This window comes from Rhipicephalus microplus, chromosome 6, assembly GCF_043290135.1.
Source record: "Rhipicephalus microplus isolate Deutch F79 chromosome 6, USDA_Rmic, whole genome shotgun sequence".
In the NCBI taxonomy this organism is placed as follows: Eukaryota; Metazoa; Arthropoda; class Arachnida; order Ixodida; family Ixodidae; genus Rhipicephalus; species Rhipicephalus microplus.
Window position 1 is genome coordinate 181,822,469 of NC_134705.1, and position 17,133 is coordinate 181,839,601.

Consider the following 17,133-nt stretch of genomic DNA (forward strand, 5'->3'; position numbering starts at 1 on the left):
CTGTCTGTCTGTCCCTCTGTCTGTCTGTCTGTCTGTCTGTCTGTCTGTCTGTCTGTCTGTCTGTCTGTCTGTCTGTCTGTCTGTCTGTCTGTCTGTCCCTCTGTCTGTCTGTCCGTCCGTCTGTCTGTCTGTCAGTACATTTGTATGTTTGTCCGCCCTTAACGATGCCTCAAACTGCACTCAAACTGGTGGTGGTGGTAATTTATCCTGCATCCAGGAATACACATATTTTTGCTCGCGACTTCACACATACAAACACAACAGCCTATACGGTGCAAGGATTACTCACTGCGGCTGAGTCTGCTGTATAAATGGAAATGACGAAGAGCTCATTGTGCGTGGCTCGTAATGGTGTCCGAAATACACAACAGTGGCCCGGTTTTTATGAAGTAAAGGTTGGAAGGTTTGCGTTGTCATGGACACCGTGCCCTCTTTGAGGACTCTGACCGACCATCGGCCCAGAGTAGACATTTGGTGCCCAACGTGGGGCCGGCCTGCTCCCATTTTTGGTGCCAAGTTTCAACGTTGAGCGCTGTACCGAGCTATCTCTGGCACATACATTCGCAAAAACTAAACGCATAAAGATTGGCGAGACAAAAAAATGTCTGTCTGTAACGGAAACAAGAGGGGAGGAGGGGATGCATTCGGTTGACCATAACAAGCATGTCGCCCTGTTCTAGATGCTTCCGCGGAGATAAGACTTTTTCTTTAACTCGGAAGCACAGACGTCTTCGGGGGCATGCATTTCTCGCGAAAGAACTGCTTTGAGAAGCCGAGCCGTTTGCCCTGGAGACATCCGATACTCCTACAGCAGACGCACTGAGTGCCTTGTCCGAGTCCAAGCGAGACTCACTCACCCGCGCCGGCTGTCGGAGTCTCCTCGTTCCTGCTGTACCGTACCTGCACTGTCGTGGTTTCTTTCCTGCTTAGGAAGGCATCACGGACGCACAGATGCGCCCAAGATTGCCGCTCTCGATTACGCTCTGCGCTGTACGAGGAAGCAACGCAGGAACTGCGGAAAAGAAAACGTCGAGGGAGCGGTCAGTTCTGCAAGACGAAGAAGGTTATCTCCTCTGGTCATCTCGTGGCGGCCAAACTCCATTCGGATGCTGACCGTAGCTCGTCGTGTTAATCGTGCTGCTTAAAGAAAGAAGAGGCAACTTGCTGAAGACAGGGATGGGCTGTGGCTTGCGGAAAGCAATATAGCCGTGTTGAGTACGATCCGAAGCCATAAAGAAAAAAAGAAAGAAAGAAAGAAAGAAAGAAGGAAAGAAAGAAAGAAAGAAAGAAAGAAAGAAAGAAAGAAAGAAAGAAAGAAAGAAAGAAAGAAAGAAAGAAAGAAAGAAAGACGCGACTTGGTGAAGACAGGAATTCGCCATGGGTTGGGGACGACAAACGAGCCATGTTGAGGGGAGTCCGGAGCCGTATACATGTGGTGACCACCGGTTGGTGCGGGGTCTGGCCGTCCCGAGCGTTCGTGGACCAGAGGGCGAAGGGTCAGTGTGCCCATCGAGAGATTCTGTGGGTGCGATTCCCTTGTGTGGAGCAAGCCCAGCGTGAAAAAGTGACGTGGATGTGTGGTGTTTAAGGAACCAGATCCTTGTACGAGGCTGTCTCGAAAAACAGATGTTCACCGCGTTTTTTTTTCGACAGTCTCTTTTGATTTTAGTGCACATAGTGCACGTATGATCATGGCGTCTAGTGCAAACATACTCGGGGCTGAAAGACTGTACGTGTCAGTCTTGTTTTTATCTGGCCATCATGAATGAATCGTAACTTGGCCAACTTGCCGAAATAATGCAACACGTAGGAACTGCGCTACTGAGGAGCTATCTTAGAAAGCAGTTTTCGAGAAAAAAAGAATTTACAAAAACTTAGTTTTTCTTTTATGACATTGTAAAATCTTATTGTACAACCTTCTTAATCGTTAGTCGACGGCTTTTCCGAACCCTGTTTCCTTGGAAACAGGTAAGCACGTGACGTGTTGGAAGCTACGGATGCAAAGCGTGTAACTAAATATCAGAGCTCACGATTGATTCTTAATCAAGAAGCAACTGCCCGTACCGATCAGCACGGCAACTCCTTCAAGAATAGAAATATCTGAATGTTACACGTATTACGAAGCTAAGTAATCGCTGTTTCCTGCGCCCTTGTGATCGTTTATTGAAAACCGCATAAACAAGGGGCGAACTGATAATGCGTGCACAGGCCGACTGCCAGTGTCAGACGGCTTTGTAACTGTCTTGTATATCACTTCTTATCTGCTCCTCTACCAAGTAGATGCGCTGGTATACGAATGACCACGAGTAACCGGCTATAGCTCGAATGACAGCCCTTATCTCATCGTGTTGTCTTTTATCGCTGCCAAGTGAGTGTGTAAGAACTTTATTTTAAAGCCTAGGTAGTTCGGTGGGTGGCATAGTGGTTAGACTGCCACCGGTTCCTGCGTCCGGGCGGCGTCTTCTGTCCTCTTGATAACCTTGGCTAGTGAGCCAGTGTCAAAGCAGCGCAACACATTCTCCAGCTGCTCATATATGTTTTTTATCTCGTGATTTTTATATTTTATAGCTGCGCACTACTAATAAATTATCAAGAATGCGCACGTCAGCTTGCTTTCCGTTGAATTCCGCGCACTGCATTTTCAGATGTTTCGTTTCTAGCGTTGACACTTACGTATTGCCTTCTTGTCTTTTCTGGCGCAGTTGAACCGGAGCACTTGCTGCAGCAACAAGATTTTCTGACGTGTGGCGTCTGCCAGAAGGAGTTCACGCTCTCGGACATTGTGCGGTTCATCCAGCACAAGGTACACTCGTGCAACAAGGAAAATTGCCTCCTATTCGACGGGTCGCCCGGTGAGGACGACTTCGACGCCGACCGTCCGGACCTGCCCGTGGGCTCGGCCGCGGCCTCGGCCAACAGCAACGCCGTCGGCGTCACCGGCAACAACACACCAAGCTCGAGACGATGTCCCGGTTCTCAAGTCTCGGCGCTGTCCTCGCTCAAGAGGTCGCACCACCACGGCACCAGCGGTGGCTCCTCGGTGACGGCGTCGTCCACGTCCTCTCACCACCACCATCATCACCGGCTGTCGCACAACAACGTCAGTTCGGTGACGAACAACAGCAACAGCAACCACAGCCTGGACCTCGCCGACCGCCTCAAGGCGAGGGTATCGTTGGAACCTCACTTGCACAAGTACGGGTCTTCGACGACCACTGGTGGAGGCGCCTTCGGCGCGGCGGCGTCCAGGACCGGGAGCGGTGGAGGTCTGCTAGTCAACGACAGCAATGGAGGCGGAGGAGGCGTCGCGTCTCCGACGTCTCCCGCCGAGGGTCATGCGGTCGTGTCCGGTGTAGGACCCGGAGCTGGAGTTCCGTTGGTCAAGTCGCCCCCGGCGTCTTCGGTATCACCCGTTAGAAGGCCTGCCTCTACCGTCGACGTCGGTGTCAACACCACCTACACCGGTGAGTCCTGGCATGTTTTCTTTCTTTGTTCTTCTAAACTGTCGTGAAATTCATCCCGGACTACATTGCCAAACCGGTAACTTATGATGGTTGCTACATAACCGTTCCGATTGCGTTCCCTGCTTTACTACACGAACCGAAGGGTGCATACATTAAAATTGACTACCTACGCGTAATGAGACAAAGAATATTTACAGTCTTGCGAAGGCCGTACGATTTCAGGCAGACGCTATCGTGTTTTCCGTTGACCCGACCTGCATTCTTCGAGTAATTGCTTCACTGACGTCAGAGATTATGGAGATACAGCGGAGAGAACAACAAAAAGTGAAAATTGTCAGGCGCCCGCACAGTCTGATTTCATCGATTGCGCCAGATTTCCACTTGGTGACGACATATTCGGTATAGCGCGGCGGAAGCATTCCGTCTCGGATACGCTGTGACTGTCGTAAGGCTCTATATCTATTTCGTTCTATTTCGCTTTTTTATTTTCGCCCGCGATGTTTTCCCCTCACATCAGCGCGTGTGCGGTGATATCGCTTCTTCGCCGTTGTTCCCCAACTTGCGGCCTCAACTCTCAAAGAACTATAACAAAGCAAGCAAACTATACTGGCTTCTCGTATCTCAAGCCGCGCTTTCTAATCTGCATATGCATGCACAGAACAGCTTGATATACGGCAACCAATAGCAACAAAGAGATGCTTTGGAAAGACATTACCGCCCGATGACCCTTGAAGGTATAGTGCGCTATGCTTTGGGTACGTACGTGTCGGTTCAGGTCTGGTTAAAACGCGTATCTTTTCAATTTTTGACTTTTTTTTACGGATCGTGCGAAGAAGGGGTGATAACCGTCTACTACGCACTCGATGAAGGTAGCGAATAGATAAAAAAAAGTACAATCGAGCCACAGAAAAAGGGCGTATCAGTCTATATGACAAAAGAAAAACAATATATCGAAGTCCACACGCAACTTGCCGGGCGAAGGGAAGATACGATCATGTTTTGGGGGGAGGGGAAGTGCATCAGACTCGCTGTGGTGACCTACTATACTTGAGATGTGCCGAAGAAGAAAAAGAAGAATGGTTCGAAAAGAGATATGTGGAGCTAGCGAGTCCTTCGCAATACCTAAAGGGCGTTGCTTTTGGGAGGCAAGGTGACGCGACCGGTGTGTATGTAGGCGGTGTTTTTTTTAATTGGTTGGCTTGTCTATAGCACGTATGGGGCACGTCATCACGATGTACGGGTTGATTGAGTACGCTCGTTAGTGCGTTTGCGTGTAGGTATACCAGGAGAGGACACTGTTCATGGTGCAAAATGATGGTGAACAGCAAAAAGACTGCATTCGTGGATAACCCGATCGCCAGATTGAGATGGATTGAGGTGATTGGGTGCCTTCCGATTCCAGACTACGTCGCAGATGGTGTGTACATTTGACAGCTTGGAACACAGCATTGTGGTCGATTAGCCCGAGTAATGGAACACGTCTGGATGACGTCTGCGTGACCTGACCCCTTCTGGCGTCGACAACCGAATACATACGAAAAAAAAGGAAATTTGTTATTTCTTTGGGTTTTTTTGTTCTAATACAACAACGAGTGCAATCGGCTGAGTATGTTAAGGTAATTTATTGGATGTGTCCCACACTGTGGTCCGTTATATCGTGCAAGAACTACATGTTGTCCCAGATCCTCACTATGATCATCATCATCATCATCGTTCTTAGTTTTTTTTTTACTCCGCAAACGCTTGTGTCAATTATCTTCAGTTTGCCCTGTCCTGTGCGAAGTGATTCTATTTTACCCTGGCAAAATTGGTAATTCTGTAACTGATTACGTTTAAGGTAATTTGGGGCCTGTCTTCCCCCACACCGTTTCCCATCCACTGGTAACCATTCGGCCCTTACCGTATCAACTGTTGTGTAAACCCATTAAGTGGGCATGCAACCGAAGTCTATTTCTTTCGCTTGATGTTGACTATAAATATGATGCAGCCGCTGTTTGTTCCCTGACCCATTCTGACGTCATGCAATCTCTTAATGTTATACTCCTATAATTTTACCTTCCACTGCACGCTGCATCGTCACCAAGTTATTCTTCAGTTACTGCGTTATCCTCAATGCATTACGCACCATATGTTAGGACTGGCAGCATACAGTGATCGTATGATTTTCGCTCTCGGATGCTATAGCTAATAAAGCTTTACCAAGTGTGGGGCAGGTGGTCGCTTTTAAAGTGTTACAGGTAGTGCAGCATGCTACGCAACGTTTTCGATCTGTCAGTTGTCGAAAACACAACGATGATACAGCAAGACTGTGTATGTGTACGGTAGTTACGCAAAAAGATTAGTATGAGTGGCAGTAGGCCGGAGCGGTCACTTGTATACCAAAGTTTTTTTTTTTTTTTTCAGGAGATCGTACGTTAACGTGACACGAACGCACTGTTTCATATGTCGTGTATGTCAGCTGTCATCACCATTCTGTCGTATCCATCGTCATCGTAATTGATTCGTGAACATTTGTGACATCTCACACCATGACTTAGCGATCTTTAGCCAGGCTTCATGGCGCCCTTGCGCCATATAAAACATCGTTATATTGTCATGGTGCCCTGTCATCGCACCTTGTAAGATTGAGCGTACAGATTTTTTTTTTTTTTTTGGATTCCCTACCGTCTCTCGCTGTAGCGGACGCTAAGAACACTTCCTTCGTTTTTATCGCCTCCCCCGTCGTCCGAGAACAAAGAGGTCCAAGGCCTCTTGCGTTGTCACTATCGCCGTCTTCGCTTCATTCAAATCGCCGTTCCGAATCGCTCCACTTCTCTCGTGAGCGCGCGTGTGGTGCGTGGCTGGAATCGCGTGGCCGTTTAACCTCGGCCAGCTATCGGTCGGAACGGGCGACCGCGACATCGAAGACGTCCTCCAGGGCGGTCCTCGAGCGGTCTATAGACTATTATGTTCTTTGGCTCCCAACACTATAGATCGTACGTGCCACGCTCACCAACGCGCGAGTCCCTGCGCCTGTTCTGTACCGCACCACTCAGATGTGCTATAGAAATTTACCACACCTATGCGCGTACACCTATGCAGTCAGCTTTCGCTGTTGTCTCCGCTGTATACTGAGCGGTGTTCGCTTGTGTGTGTGTCTGAGATTAGGTACCTAATTTTCTCATGACTCTCCGCTTCACGACGCTATAGGGTTTGGGAGACAGCTCGGCAGGCTTTGCGTTTATCGTGCGTACTGTATGCAAAACAGGAGAGATGACGGGGGGCTAGGGATTGGGACGGGCGGGAGAGCAAGAACAAACCAGGGACGTAGTCTGCATAGTTGCGCGCGTTGATATATATATATATATATATATATATATATATATATATATATATATATATATATATATATATATATATAGCGTGTGTGTGAACTGAAAACAATTGTGGGGGGTTACGCCAATGGAGGAAATACAATAGCGCAGCTTGTACACAAAAGACCTGATGGGCACCCACCTTGGCTTGGGTTTACTGGGATTCTATTCTCTCACCTCCCTCTTTCGCACCCCCTGGTGTTTTATCCTATACATGGCTATGCTTGCTTCTGCCAAGAAAGGTTTTTGTTCGCGCGCGTATGTATGTCGTGTGCGTATAAAGTGCAAAATTGACAGTAGTCATTTTTTAAAATGTATTGTGCGATCGTTTGAAGTGATGAGCATAAGTCTCTTTACATAGTGATATGTCCTCATTGATATCTGGCAGAATTGTAGATAAATTATATATAACGAATAGGAAACAATACCGAAAAAAAAACAGTAGACAAAGATTTCAATTTTTAGTGACATTGAAGTGAGACGTTATTGATGGATCAAACGAAAGTGAGTGAAATAATAACGTGGTAGAGTGATGGATACGAAAAACCTATGCAAGCTCAACAATGCTGAGATTATCGCGGCCGTATAACACGAAAACGTGGGTAATATACATTTACGGCCTGTATTTCTTCCTCCACCTATTTCTTTTCCTAATGAGGTACTTATGTTTAATTACGTACGATTAGTCACTTTCCTTTTAAGGCTGATGCTTATCGTTGCAGCTGCTTCTTAACTATGAGGCAGTCTCTTGTCTCTCCGAGGGCGACATATAACACGAGACACAACAACAAGACAGTTAATTTGAAAGCCACGAGCTGCAGGTGATAGGATCGGTGATCGATGAAAATACGATGACGTGATGATGGGTATGGTATATACTAGTCTGGAATGCCCAGCACTCCAAGGATATCGGAAACACTCGCTCACGTTTCTACTCGAAACAGCCCACATTTCGTGTTTAGTTTTTTTTTTTTTGAAGATGTCTTTTTCATCGTGCTATTTAGCTGTTCGCATTATTCTTCTACTACTTTTTTCCTTTCTCGTTTTTTGTATTTTTTGGGGCACGCACTTAAAGAGCCGGTATTCCAACGTCGCCGTGATTCTAATCGCCGCAGGTAATCTCCGCTTTGTGCACCCGTGACCGCTCATTAGTATGGCAGTCGTGCGCTTACTTTCCTACATAGATCGGCGCCAATTCGCATTGACACGATTTCTCTGTTTGATTTTTTTCCCTTTTTCTTGTTTTGCGTTCTGTTACCTTTTGATGGCCGGCCGATGACCGCAAGAGAGGTTTCGAACTTCCTGTTTTGTAGATCCCTTCAATTTTTCTTGCTCTCACTCACTCACTCACTCACTCAATTTATGAGTATTTTTTTCTTTTGTTTACAGGATCGTCACACCATCAGGCTAATCTGACTCCACCGGAATCTCCTTTTCAAACGCGCTTCGCCTCGATGCAGTTTAACGGGGAATCCATTAACAGTTACGAACACGGCATTTGTGCACGGTTCCTTAACATAAAGAAAGCAAGTGGATTGAGAGTGTATATATATATATATATATATATATATATATATATATATATATATATATATATATATATATATGTATGTATGTATGTATGTATGTATGTATGTGTGTGTGTGTGTGTGTGTGTGTGTGTGTGTGTGTGTGTGTGTGTGTGTGTGTGTGTGTGTGTGTGTGTGTGTGTGTGTGTGTGTGTGTGTGTGTGTGTATGATCTATGTATCGAACTCAGCACGCGTACATGTAAACGAGCTAGAACTTTCCATTAGTCAATGATTATTACTTTAAAAGGGGCATGGACGGAGACACTCTGCTTGCGTCATCGGTACCGCGAACGGAATTTACGTAATGGACATTTAAATGACCCTTTTGTATCTCCCTCGAGTGTCACTTTAAATATTTTAAATTTCGCGTGTAATATATGTTTAAATTAAGTTTCCGAAATCGACGAGTTGTTGCCAAGTTTTTGAAGTGAACGCCACCCGAAAATGAATGCGAAACTTTATTACAAATAGTTTTTTTCCGGTGAAGGTGGAGCCCTCAGTCCAGGGCCCCTGTGGCCTTCGCCATCTTGCAAGCTCTGTCGATCAGCTTGAGCTGTTCTTCAGGCTTGAGCAGGACAGCACATAGCCTCCCATTGCTCCGGTGTTGGTGTACAGTTTCTTGGCACTACCTGTGTGTGTTGGCAGGCCCATGTCACGTGGTATAGTGTGGGGTGTTCTCTGCATACCGGGCATTTTTGGCGTATATTCCCGGGTACATTTTACTCGGAAGACTGAGATTGGGGTACGTATTAGTCTGCAGCTGCATGTCTCCAGGCAACCGACGAAAAGAAATCAAAACATCGTTGCCATGCGCGAACTGCTTTGCTTGGTCATCGGAATTTTTTAAACAGGAATTCGCGCCCGCGTAGTTTCGGAGACAGCGGGTAATTAATTTTCCAACGATCTTGCCTTTGTTTGAAGTGTCTTTGACTCGCTGAAAGCAACACTGCGTTGCCCACATTGATGATGTGTGGGGTCCGACCGTGCTTGTTATGCGCGTGTTAATCAACGATTGAGATAGCTCCATAGCGCGAAGGTCGCTGGCGCTGCTGGTTGGCGGAGGGAGAGCAGGGATCTGCACGATTGGTCGTTGCGTCGAAGTGCGTTCGAGCCCTTGATGTGGATTGTGCATTACGCGTTGTCTATTAAGCACTATATGGGGCATATGACAGTCTTATTTTGTCGAGTTAGGTGGGCTCTTATAAAAACCACTTGCTTGGCCGTCAGTGATGTCATGCGTACCACAGTATATATTCAGCCTACGCTTCGGTTACGTTTAAAGTACCGGCTGTAACCGTGAAACCAAAGCGATTGCTCTCAGTCCTGCTTTGTAAGCGGTATTTCACGGAGGATCCGCTTTATAGAGCGTATACTCTATGCCCCACCTCGGGTTGATGGCCTCGTCCAATTATCTCCGATTCACCCTGTATCTTGAAAGCCGTTTTTATATGACAGTAAAATTGAATGTTGTTATTATACTTGAGAAAACTTTGGTGTGACTAATGGGAGGGGGGGTTGCTATGGATTAACGGCAGCCCTTTCACTGCTTGTCATTTGTTTAACGAGGCTGACGTCATTTCTAGCTACTTGAATGCTCTCAAACCTTTCCATACCTCACACGTGCTAAACTACACACACGGATATGCTTAACACCTCACTTAACTATACGCATCTTGTGCCCTCTAAACAACGGCGTATATCAGAACCATTACCGTATACCCTGTACGCAGGTCACGATACAGATCAGTGCGGACAGGACGAAGCCGTCGCAACAATAAATATTCCGAGATTGCTCATATGACCCAATGTACACGTGTGAGAAAATACGTACAAAAGGGTTTCGCGAATCGCGGTGCAAACAACCGATTTATTTTTCATGTCTGTAGAGCCATTGTGGGCTTGGCTAAAAAAGAAAGTATCAATGTGAGGCACTGCAAATTTCACACTTTCAAAGAAACAACAAGCTGCGACGCAAATGCCGCGCATTAACGTTGTTAATCTATCTCCTCCGCACGCGCATGACACTGCAAGTTTTTCGTTTTTTTTTTCAGGGATTTGCGCATGGAACATTAGCAGCGCAGAAATGCGATGTCCTAAGCAGAAGTGGCCTGTTTTTTTTTTTTTTTCTCTGAAAAGTGCCATTGTCGCTTTTGTTGGACAGCATACAGCTCTCTCGTATAGTGTGGGACTTGGTGTACACTAATTCGTCTTAAGGTAATTTTTTTTGTTGTGCGAATACGCAGCTTCGTGTGTTGATCATTAATTATGAGCTTATGACCGCAGTACAGTAAAGCAGACGCACCCACTAGGTGGAGCTGCGAAGGCGCGAAATTTTCAGCTGGCAACGCGTTATAATCGTGATGGAACTCTTTCCCACGCCACCGTGCATTCCGAAGAAGAAAAAAAAACACAACAAAAAGCAGCAAAGCACCGTTCACTTACGTCACTGTTGTCGTACACAGTTGCTGTGTTTTTGACATTCTTCGCAAAACTTTTTTTCCCCTCTCTTGGCGGTGCACCTCCGACGTTACTTGCCCCCTGTTCGCCGCGTCTTGCTCGCGAGCTGTGTCGTCCGTCTTATCGCTAATCCAATTTGTTTACAAGCGTCGTCCCGTCTAGTGCGCCCGTGCTCTTTAAACTCTCAGCCGAGCAAGTGGTCGCTTTTGAAATCTAATGCTGCTTGCCTCTCCGCAAAGCACCCGCAAACAAGACGTATACAAAGCATCCGCATCCAAATGAGTCTGCGCGTAAAACAGCGACGACAAAAGCAAGACAAGAAAAAGTATCGAGACTTAAAATCAAGAGCAGTGTAAATAAGTAATCTAACGAGGAACGCTGATCCATGTCTCTTATACACTCTTGAATTTGGAGCGGTTCTTTTTATTAGTTTTTTTTTAAATTCTGTCTGTGTTGCGAACTCGAAATCCAGGATGTAAGCGGCCCACTCATCACACTGCCTCACTATCATCGCCTTTGTATACGTCTGTTTCTCGTTTTCCTGTATTCTTTCTCGTGTTGAATGCGATGTCGTCTGCAATTTTTTTTTTGAACTTCTGTTTCTCTCTCCCGTTGTTTGTCTGTCTTTACGCGACAGAAAGCTTAAATCTCGGGGTGTTGAAGACCTCGATGGCGCCACTATCGCTTGGCAAGAGCTCGGGTGTTTTATTTCACCGGCGCGAAAATTAAGAATGATTGCCACGCGCCGCTATAGGCGTCGCCGCTGTGTGGGTTTTGAAACTGAGACCTTATACACGTATACATACACATAAATCCCGTATCCCTTCCAACGGCTTGCTGTTGCTCGAATTTAGCTTCTCTTGCGAAAACCCCCATCGAGGTGCGCTCGCTTGGAAGGTGTTAATTTCCAGTTTTGTATCTGCCTGGTTGGTTGTGTGTTCTGAAACACAGAAAGCAAGAACATCGAAAACAACAAAACGAATGGAACTAAGAAATTTAAGCATAGCGAGTGTACCACCTCTTCCCACGCTAACTGCATTAAGTATTGTGGTCGTATGGCGCACGCTATTATGGCACTGGGTGGACTGTAGCTGAAGCAACCTTCTTAATAAATAAACGAGCGTATACCTTTGTATGTATGTGCTATAGTGTTCCAGACTCGCAGAAACGGTTTAGATTGACGTTTTAATAGTTATACTCTTCCCCCCCATCTCCTTTTGACTGCATAACTTCTTCTATAAACTATGCTATTAGCTTCCATTCGGGATACTACTTTCGATCCTCCAATTATCTGTTGTAGCTTTACGTAGAACATCTGCATAGTGACCATGGTTCGCTCTTAAAGGGAAACACTTATAAGGCTCATGTACAGATTTTGTTCTCTTGCCAAAGCATATAGCGGCTTAGAGTTTGCATAAGACTACATGGTGGTTCAGAGTTATGATCTCTGGAGTCATCGTCTAAGAATAATGTAAGATGACGAATAAATATGTGTCTACTACGTCCTCCTCAGTTCCTTAATTATATAGGGCTCTCAAAATTGCCGCCTAGGTATCGAAAGCAGTACCCAAATTGCTTGGAAACACTTCATTATCAGCCACGAATTGCGTGTGCGATGGTGGGCAGCTCTTACATGCTCTCTCTTTCTCTCTCTCTCTCTTCCTGATTGCAAAATAAAGAGTTGGTGAACTAGAAGCTAATGCGAAAGGACCAAGTAAAGAAACTGACGTTAACAAGTATACGCTAAGGGCTGGAAGTCGGGGCAAGAACAGTGTACGCCCTACATTACACAAGAGGCATTCCTTCGAGAAGGTAAGGGGACATGAGGGTTGGATGCCGTGCAAAACACAAGCCAGACTCTCTCTCTCTCTCTCTCTCTCTCTCTCTCTATATATATATATATATATATATATATATATATATATATATATATATATATATATATATATATATATATATATATGAGATCTAACAGACAATAATGCCAATGAATGTATAGGGGACGTTATTAGAACAAATGGAATGTAAATAAGAAGAAAGAAAAGTCGGTGAAAATATAACCAGCTGTGAGCAGGAATCGAACCCACGACCTTCGAATAACGCGTTCGATGCTCTTCGATGTTATTCGAAAGTCGTACGTTCGATTCCTGCTCACGGCTGGTTATTTTTTCACCTACTTTTTTTTCTTCTTATTTACATTCCATTTTGTTCTGATAACTTACTTTCCCTATACATTCCTTGGCATTATTGTCTGTTAGATCTCATTAATATTGTGTCAAAACACGGAAAAACGAGCCCTTATATATATATATATATATATATATATATATATATATATATATATATATATATATATATATATATATATATATATATATATATATATATAGTGCCGCGCGCTTGATCTGCCAGCGCAAAAGAGGCAGACGAAGTGGCAGTTCCCCTCGTGCCATTGTTCTGTTTTTGGCTGCGCTGAGCCGACCGCTCTTCGGACTTTTGTGAGGACGCCTTAAAAACGTCTCCTGTCTTTTTAACGTGACATTTTAATGGTGGAGGTGCTGGGTAACCTCACCTATGCAACAGACTCCTTCTAGCAGCCGGAACGTGACCCAAAACCCAGAGCTTACGCCGGTACACCGTTTCAGTCGGAGGATTCGAGGACTGTCCCCCGAGTTTGTGCCTCACAGTACAAGTACGTCGACTGGTATGGAGAATACTGTTGCTGTCACCGCTTCCCCTGCCGCTGGAGCCGCCGCTGCTCCAACCGCTGCACCCGCAGCTGCACCCACTCATTACACGCTGCAAAAACCACGTGTTCCGAGTCCCTTCCGTGGTGGCCTCTATGAAGATGTGGAAGATTGGCTGGCTGAGTACGAGTACGTAGCGGATTTCAACGGGTGGGACGAAGTAGCGAAGCTCAAGAATGTGTACTTTAGTCTTCTGGATGGTGCTCGCACATGGTTCCAGAACCGCAAGGGCCTCCTAACGTCGTGGCATGAGTTCTGTCACAGGCTCCGCGAAACGTACTCGAGTCTCGATCGTCGAGAGCGCGCTGAAAGGGCCCTCCAGTCCCGCATGCAGATGCCTAATGAAGGTGTGGCTGCATACGTGGAGGATATGGTTCATCTGTTCACTCGCGCCGATCCAACCATGCCGGAAGACAAGAAGCTGCGACACTTGATGCGAGGTGTGAAAGAGCAGCTCTTCGCTGGACTCATTCGTAGTCCGCCTAGAACGGTTGCGGAGTTCCTCACTGAAGCCGTCGCCATGGAAAAGGCGCTGCAGCAGCGGAACCAGTACGATCGGCAAGTGAATGCTACCTATACCACCGGGCTAGGCTCGTTCCCGACCGACGTGGGAGCGCTTCGCGAGCTGATACGTTCGGTTGTTCGCGACGAGCTGCAACAGCTGCAACAGCTGAACCAGGCGCAGCAGCAGCCTTCCACGAATTGCATCGCCACCATCATACGTGACGAAGTTCAGCATGCGCTCGGCACACCTCGTCGCGAGACACCAACGCAGGTTGCTGCACCACTTCAGGCGTTCGCAACTTCAGGTGAACCTCTAGGGGTGACCTACGCAGACGTATTGAGACGCACCGTTCCGTCGTCCACGACACCATCCCCAGTGAGTGGTTTCCAGCGCACCACTTATACCGACACGTTCGAACACAACGCACCTGCACCAGTCCCACTACCAGCCGCAACCCCGTACGCCACACTGCAGTCCGCACAGGTGGTCCCTTATTTTGCAGACACTCGACCCGTCATGCGTAAATCCGACATATGGCGCATGCCCGACCGACGACCGCTTTGCTACCACTGCGGTGAAGCGGGTCACCTCTACCGAGACTGCCAGTACCGCCGACTTGGGCTGCAGGGTTTTCCTGCCAATTCACCCCGCCCCCGGTTTGGACAGAGACCACCAGAAATTGAAGATTTTATCGCTCGGCAGAACGTCCCACTCAGGCGTCAGTCGCGTTCACCGTCACCGCGGTCGTCGTCTTATTCAGGCAACGGAAATCGAAGGCCGCAAGGACGGTCTCCGAGCCCCCGCCTGGAAAACTAACGCCAGCGACCTTTCGAGGCGAGGCCGCTGATTCTCGACGTGATGAAGACCTCGCCCTCCAATCGACGCGACATCGGACCAACGGAAATTCGACTACGCCGGCGCCTGTATCTCAGCTGAGCGACTTTTCAATGGACATACCTGTGATGCTCGACGGTCGCAATTTAACTGCCTTAATAGACACTGGTGCTGACTACTCGATTATTAGCGGACAATTGGCACGTACCTTGAAGAAAGTGATAATGCCTTGGACAGGATCGCATGTACGTACAGCTGGCGGACATGTTGTAACGCCGGTTGGTTTGTGCACGTCCAGGCTACAAATACGAGGCTGCACGTTTTTGGTCAGCTCCATCGTGCTACGTGACTGCTCCCGCGAATTAATTCTCGGCCTCGATTTTCTTCGGGAATATGGCGCCGTAATCGACCTACGGCGACGCTGCATTTCCTTTTCGACAGTCAACGCTACGTCAAGGGACTCCAACCGCCGTACAACCGCCCTCCGTGTTTCCGACGACAGTGTCACAATACCACCTCGTGCAAGTATCCTAATTCAGGTGACTTCCGAAGGAACCAGTGACGGTGAAACAGTGGCAGAGTGCAACGTCTCCCTGCTGCTGGCGCTTGGAATTTCTGTGGCACGAGGCATCATTGACATTCGGAACGGTACAGCCGAGGTCATGATTACAAATTTCACCAATGAGCATCGTCACCTTTTCCGGGGCACTGCGGTCGCCTACGCTGAAGCCTTGGAGGACGTCATTGAGTGTTTTGCCTGTGAAGACAGTAGCCGCGATGGACAAACCGTAATAGATGTTGACATGAACAGTGCACTGCCGGAAGAGAACCAGAGGGCCTTGCGAGAGCTATTGTTTGAATTCAGGGCGTGCTTTGCTCAGTCGTCTAAAGTGAGTCAGACGCCAATTACACAGCACAGGATAATCACTTACGACGACGCAAGACCTATTCACCAACAGCCATACCGCGTCTCGCCGACAGAACGCGCAGCTATCAAGCAGCAAGTGAAAGAAATGATCGACGACGGCGTTATCCAGCCTTCGAACAGTCCCTGGTCCTCACCGGTCGTTCTGGTTAAGAAGAAGGACGGTACGCTTCGCTTCTGTGTAGATTACAGAAAGCTCAACAACGTCACAAAAAAAGATGTTTATCCGCTGCCGCGTATTGATGACTCGCTTGACCGACTACGACGAGCGAAGTATTTTTCTTCCCTGGATTTAAAGAGTGGCTACTGGCAAATTGAGGTTGATGAGCGCGACCGTGAAAAAACCGCCTTTGTCACGCCGGATGGCCTCTACGAATTTCGGGTGCTACCGTTCGGACTCTGCTCTGCGCCAGCTACCTTCCAACGCATGATGGACACTGTGTTGACTGACCTAAAATGGCAAAGCTGCCTTGTGTACTTGGATGATGTGGTCGTGTTTTCAACCAGCTTCTCCGAACATCTGAAGCGACTACGACAGGTACTTGAGGCGATTCGGACAGCTAACCTTACGTTAAAGCCGCAAAAATGCCATTTCGGTTACGAAGAACTAAAGTTCCTTGGACATGTCGTAAGCGCAGAAGGCGTCCGTCCTGACCCTGAGAAAACCGCCGCTGTCGCAGCCTTCCCGACTCCTGCCGATAAGAAAAGTGTGCGGCGGTTTCTTGGTCTATGCGCGTACTACCGGCGCTTTATAGGCAATTTTTCGAAAATTGCCGAACCATTAACTAGACTCACTAGAGACGATACGCCGTTCGTTTGGAGTGCTGAACAAGAATCAGCATTCACAGAGCTTCGGCTTCGCCTGGCATCACCACCTGTTCTTGGACATTTCGACGAGGAAGCCGAAACAGAAATTCATACCGACGCCAGTAACGTCGGTCTGGGCGCGGTACTCGTCCAACGGCAGGAGGGAATTGAAAAGGTTATCGCCTACGCAAGCCGAACCCTAACACGCCCGGAGTCAAACTACAGTACCACGGAGAAGGAGTGCCTTGCTGTCGTGTGGGCAATTGCTAAGTTTCGACCTTACCTTTACGGCCGTCCATTCAGAGTAGTGACGGATCATCACTCGCTGTGCTGGCTTGCGAACCTCAGAGACCCCTCCGGACGACTGGCAAGGTGGAGCCTACGTCTGCAGGAGTACGACGTCACTATCGTGTACAAGTCCGGTCGTGCACACGAAGATGCGGACACGTTGTCACGCGCGCCAGTTGAGCCT

The 17,133-nt window shown here is 47.5% G+C and overlaps 1 protein-coding gene across 4 annotated transcripts in view; it reads left to right on the top strand.

Annotated features, from left to right (window-relative positions):
* Positions 1-17,133, top strand: part of LOC119168268 (BCL11 transcription factor A) — a 664,540-nt gene that overhangs the window by 571,914 nt on the left and 75,493 nt on the right. For all 4 annotated transcript variants that reach the window (XM_075867205.1, XM_075867206.1, XM_075867207.1 and 1 more), the window contains one exon: positions 2,703-3,464. In XM_075867205.1, coding sequence (XP_075723320.1) covers positions 2,703-3,464 — 762 coding nt within the window. The remainder of the gene's footprint in view (positions 1-2,702; positions 3,465-17,133) is intronic.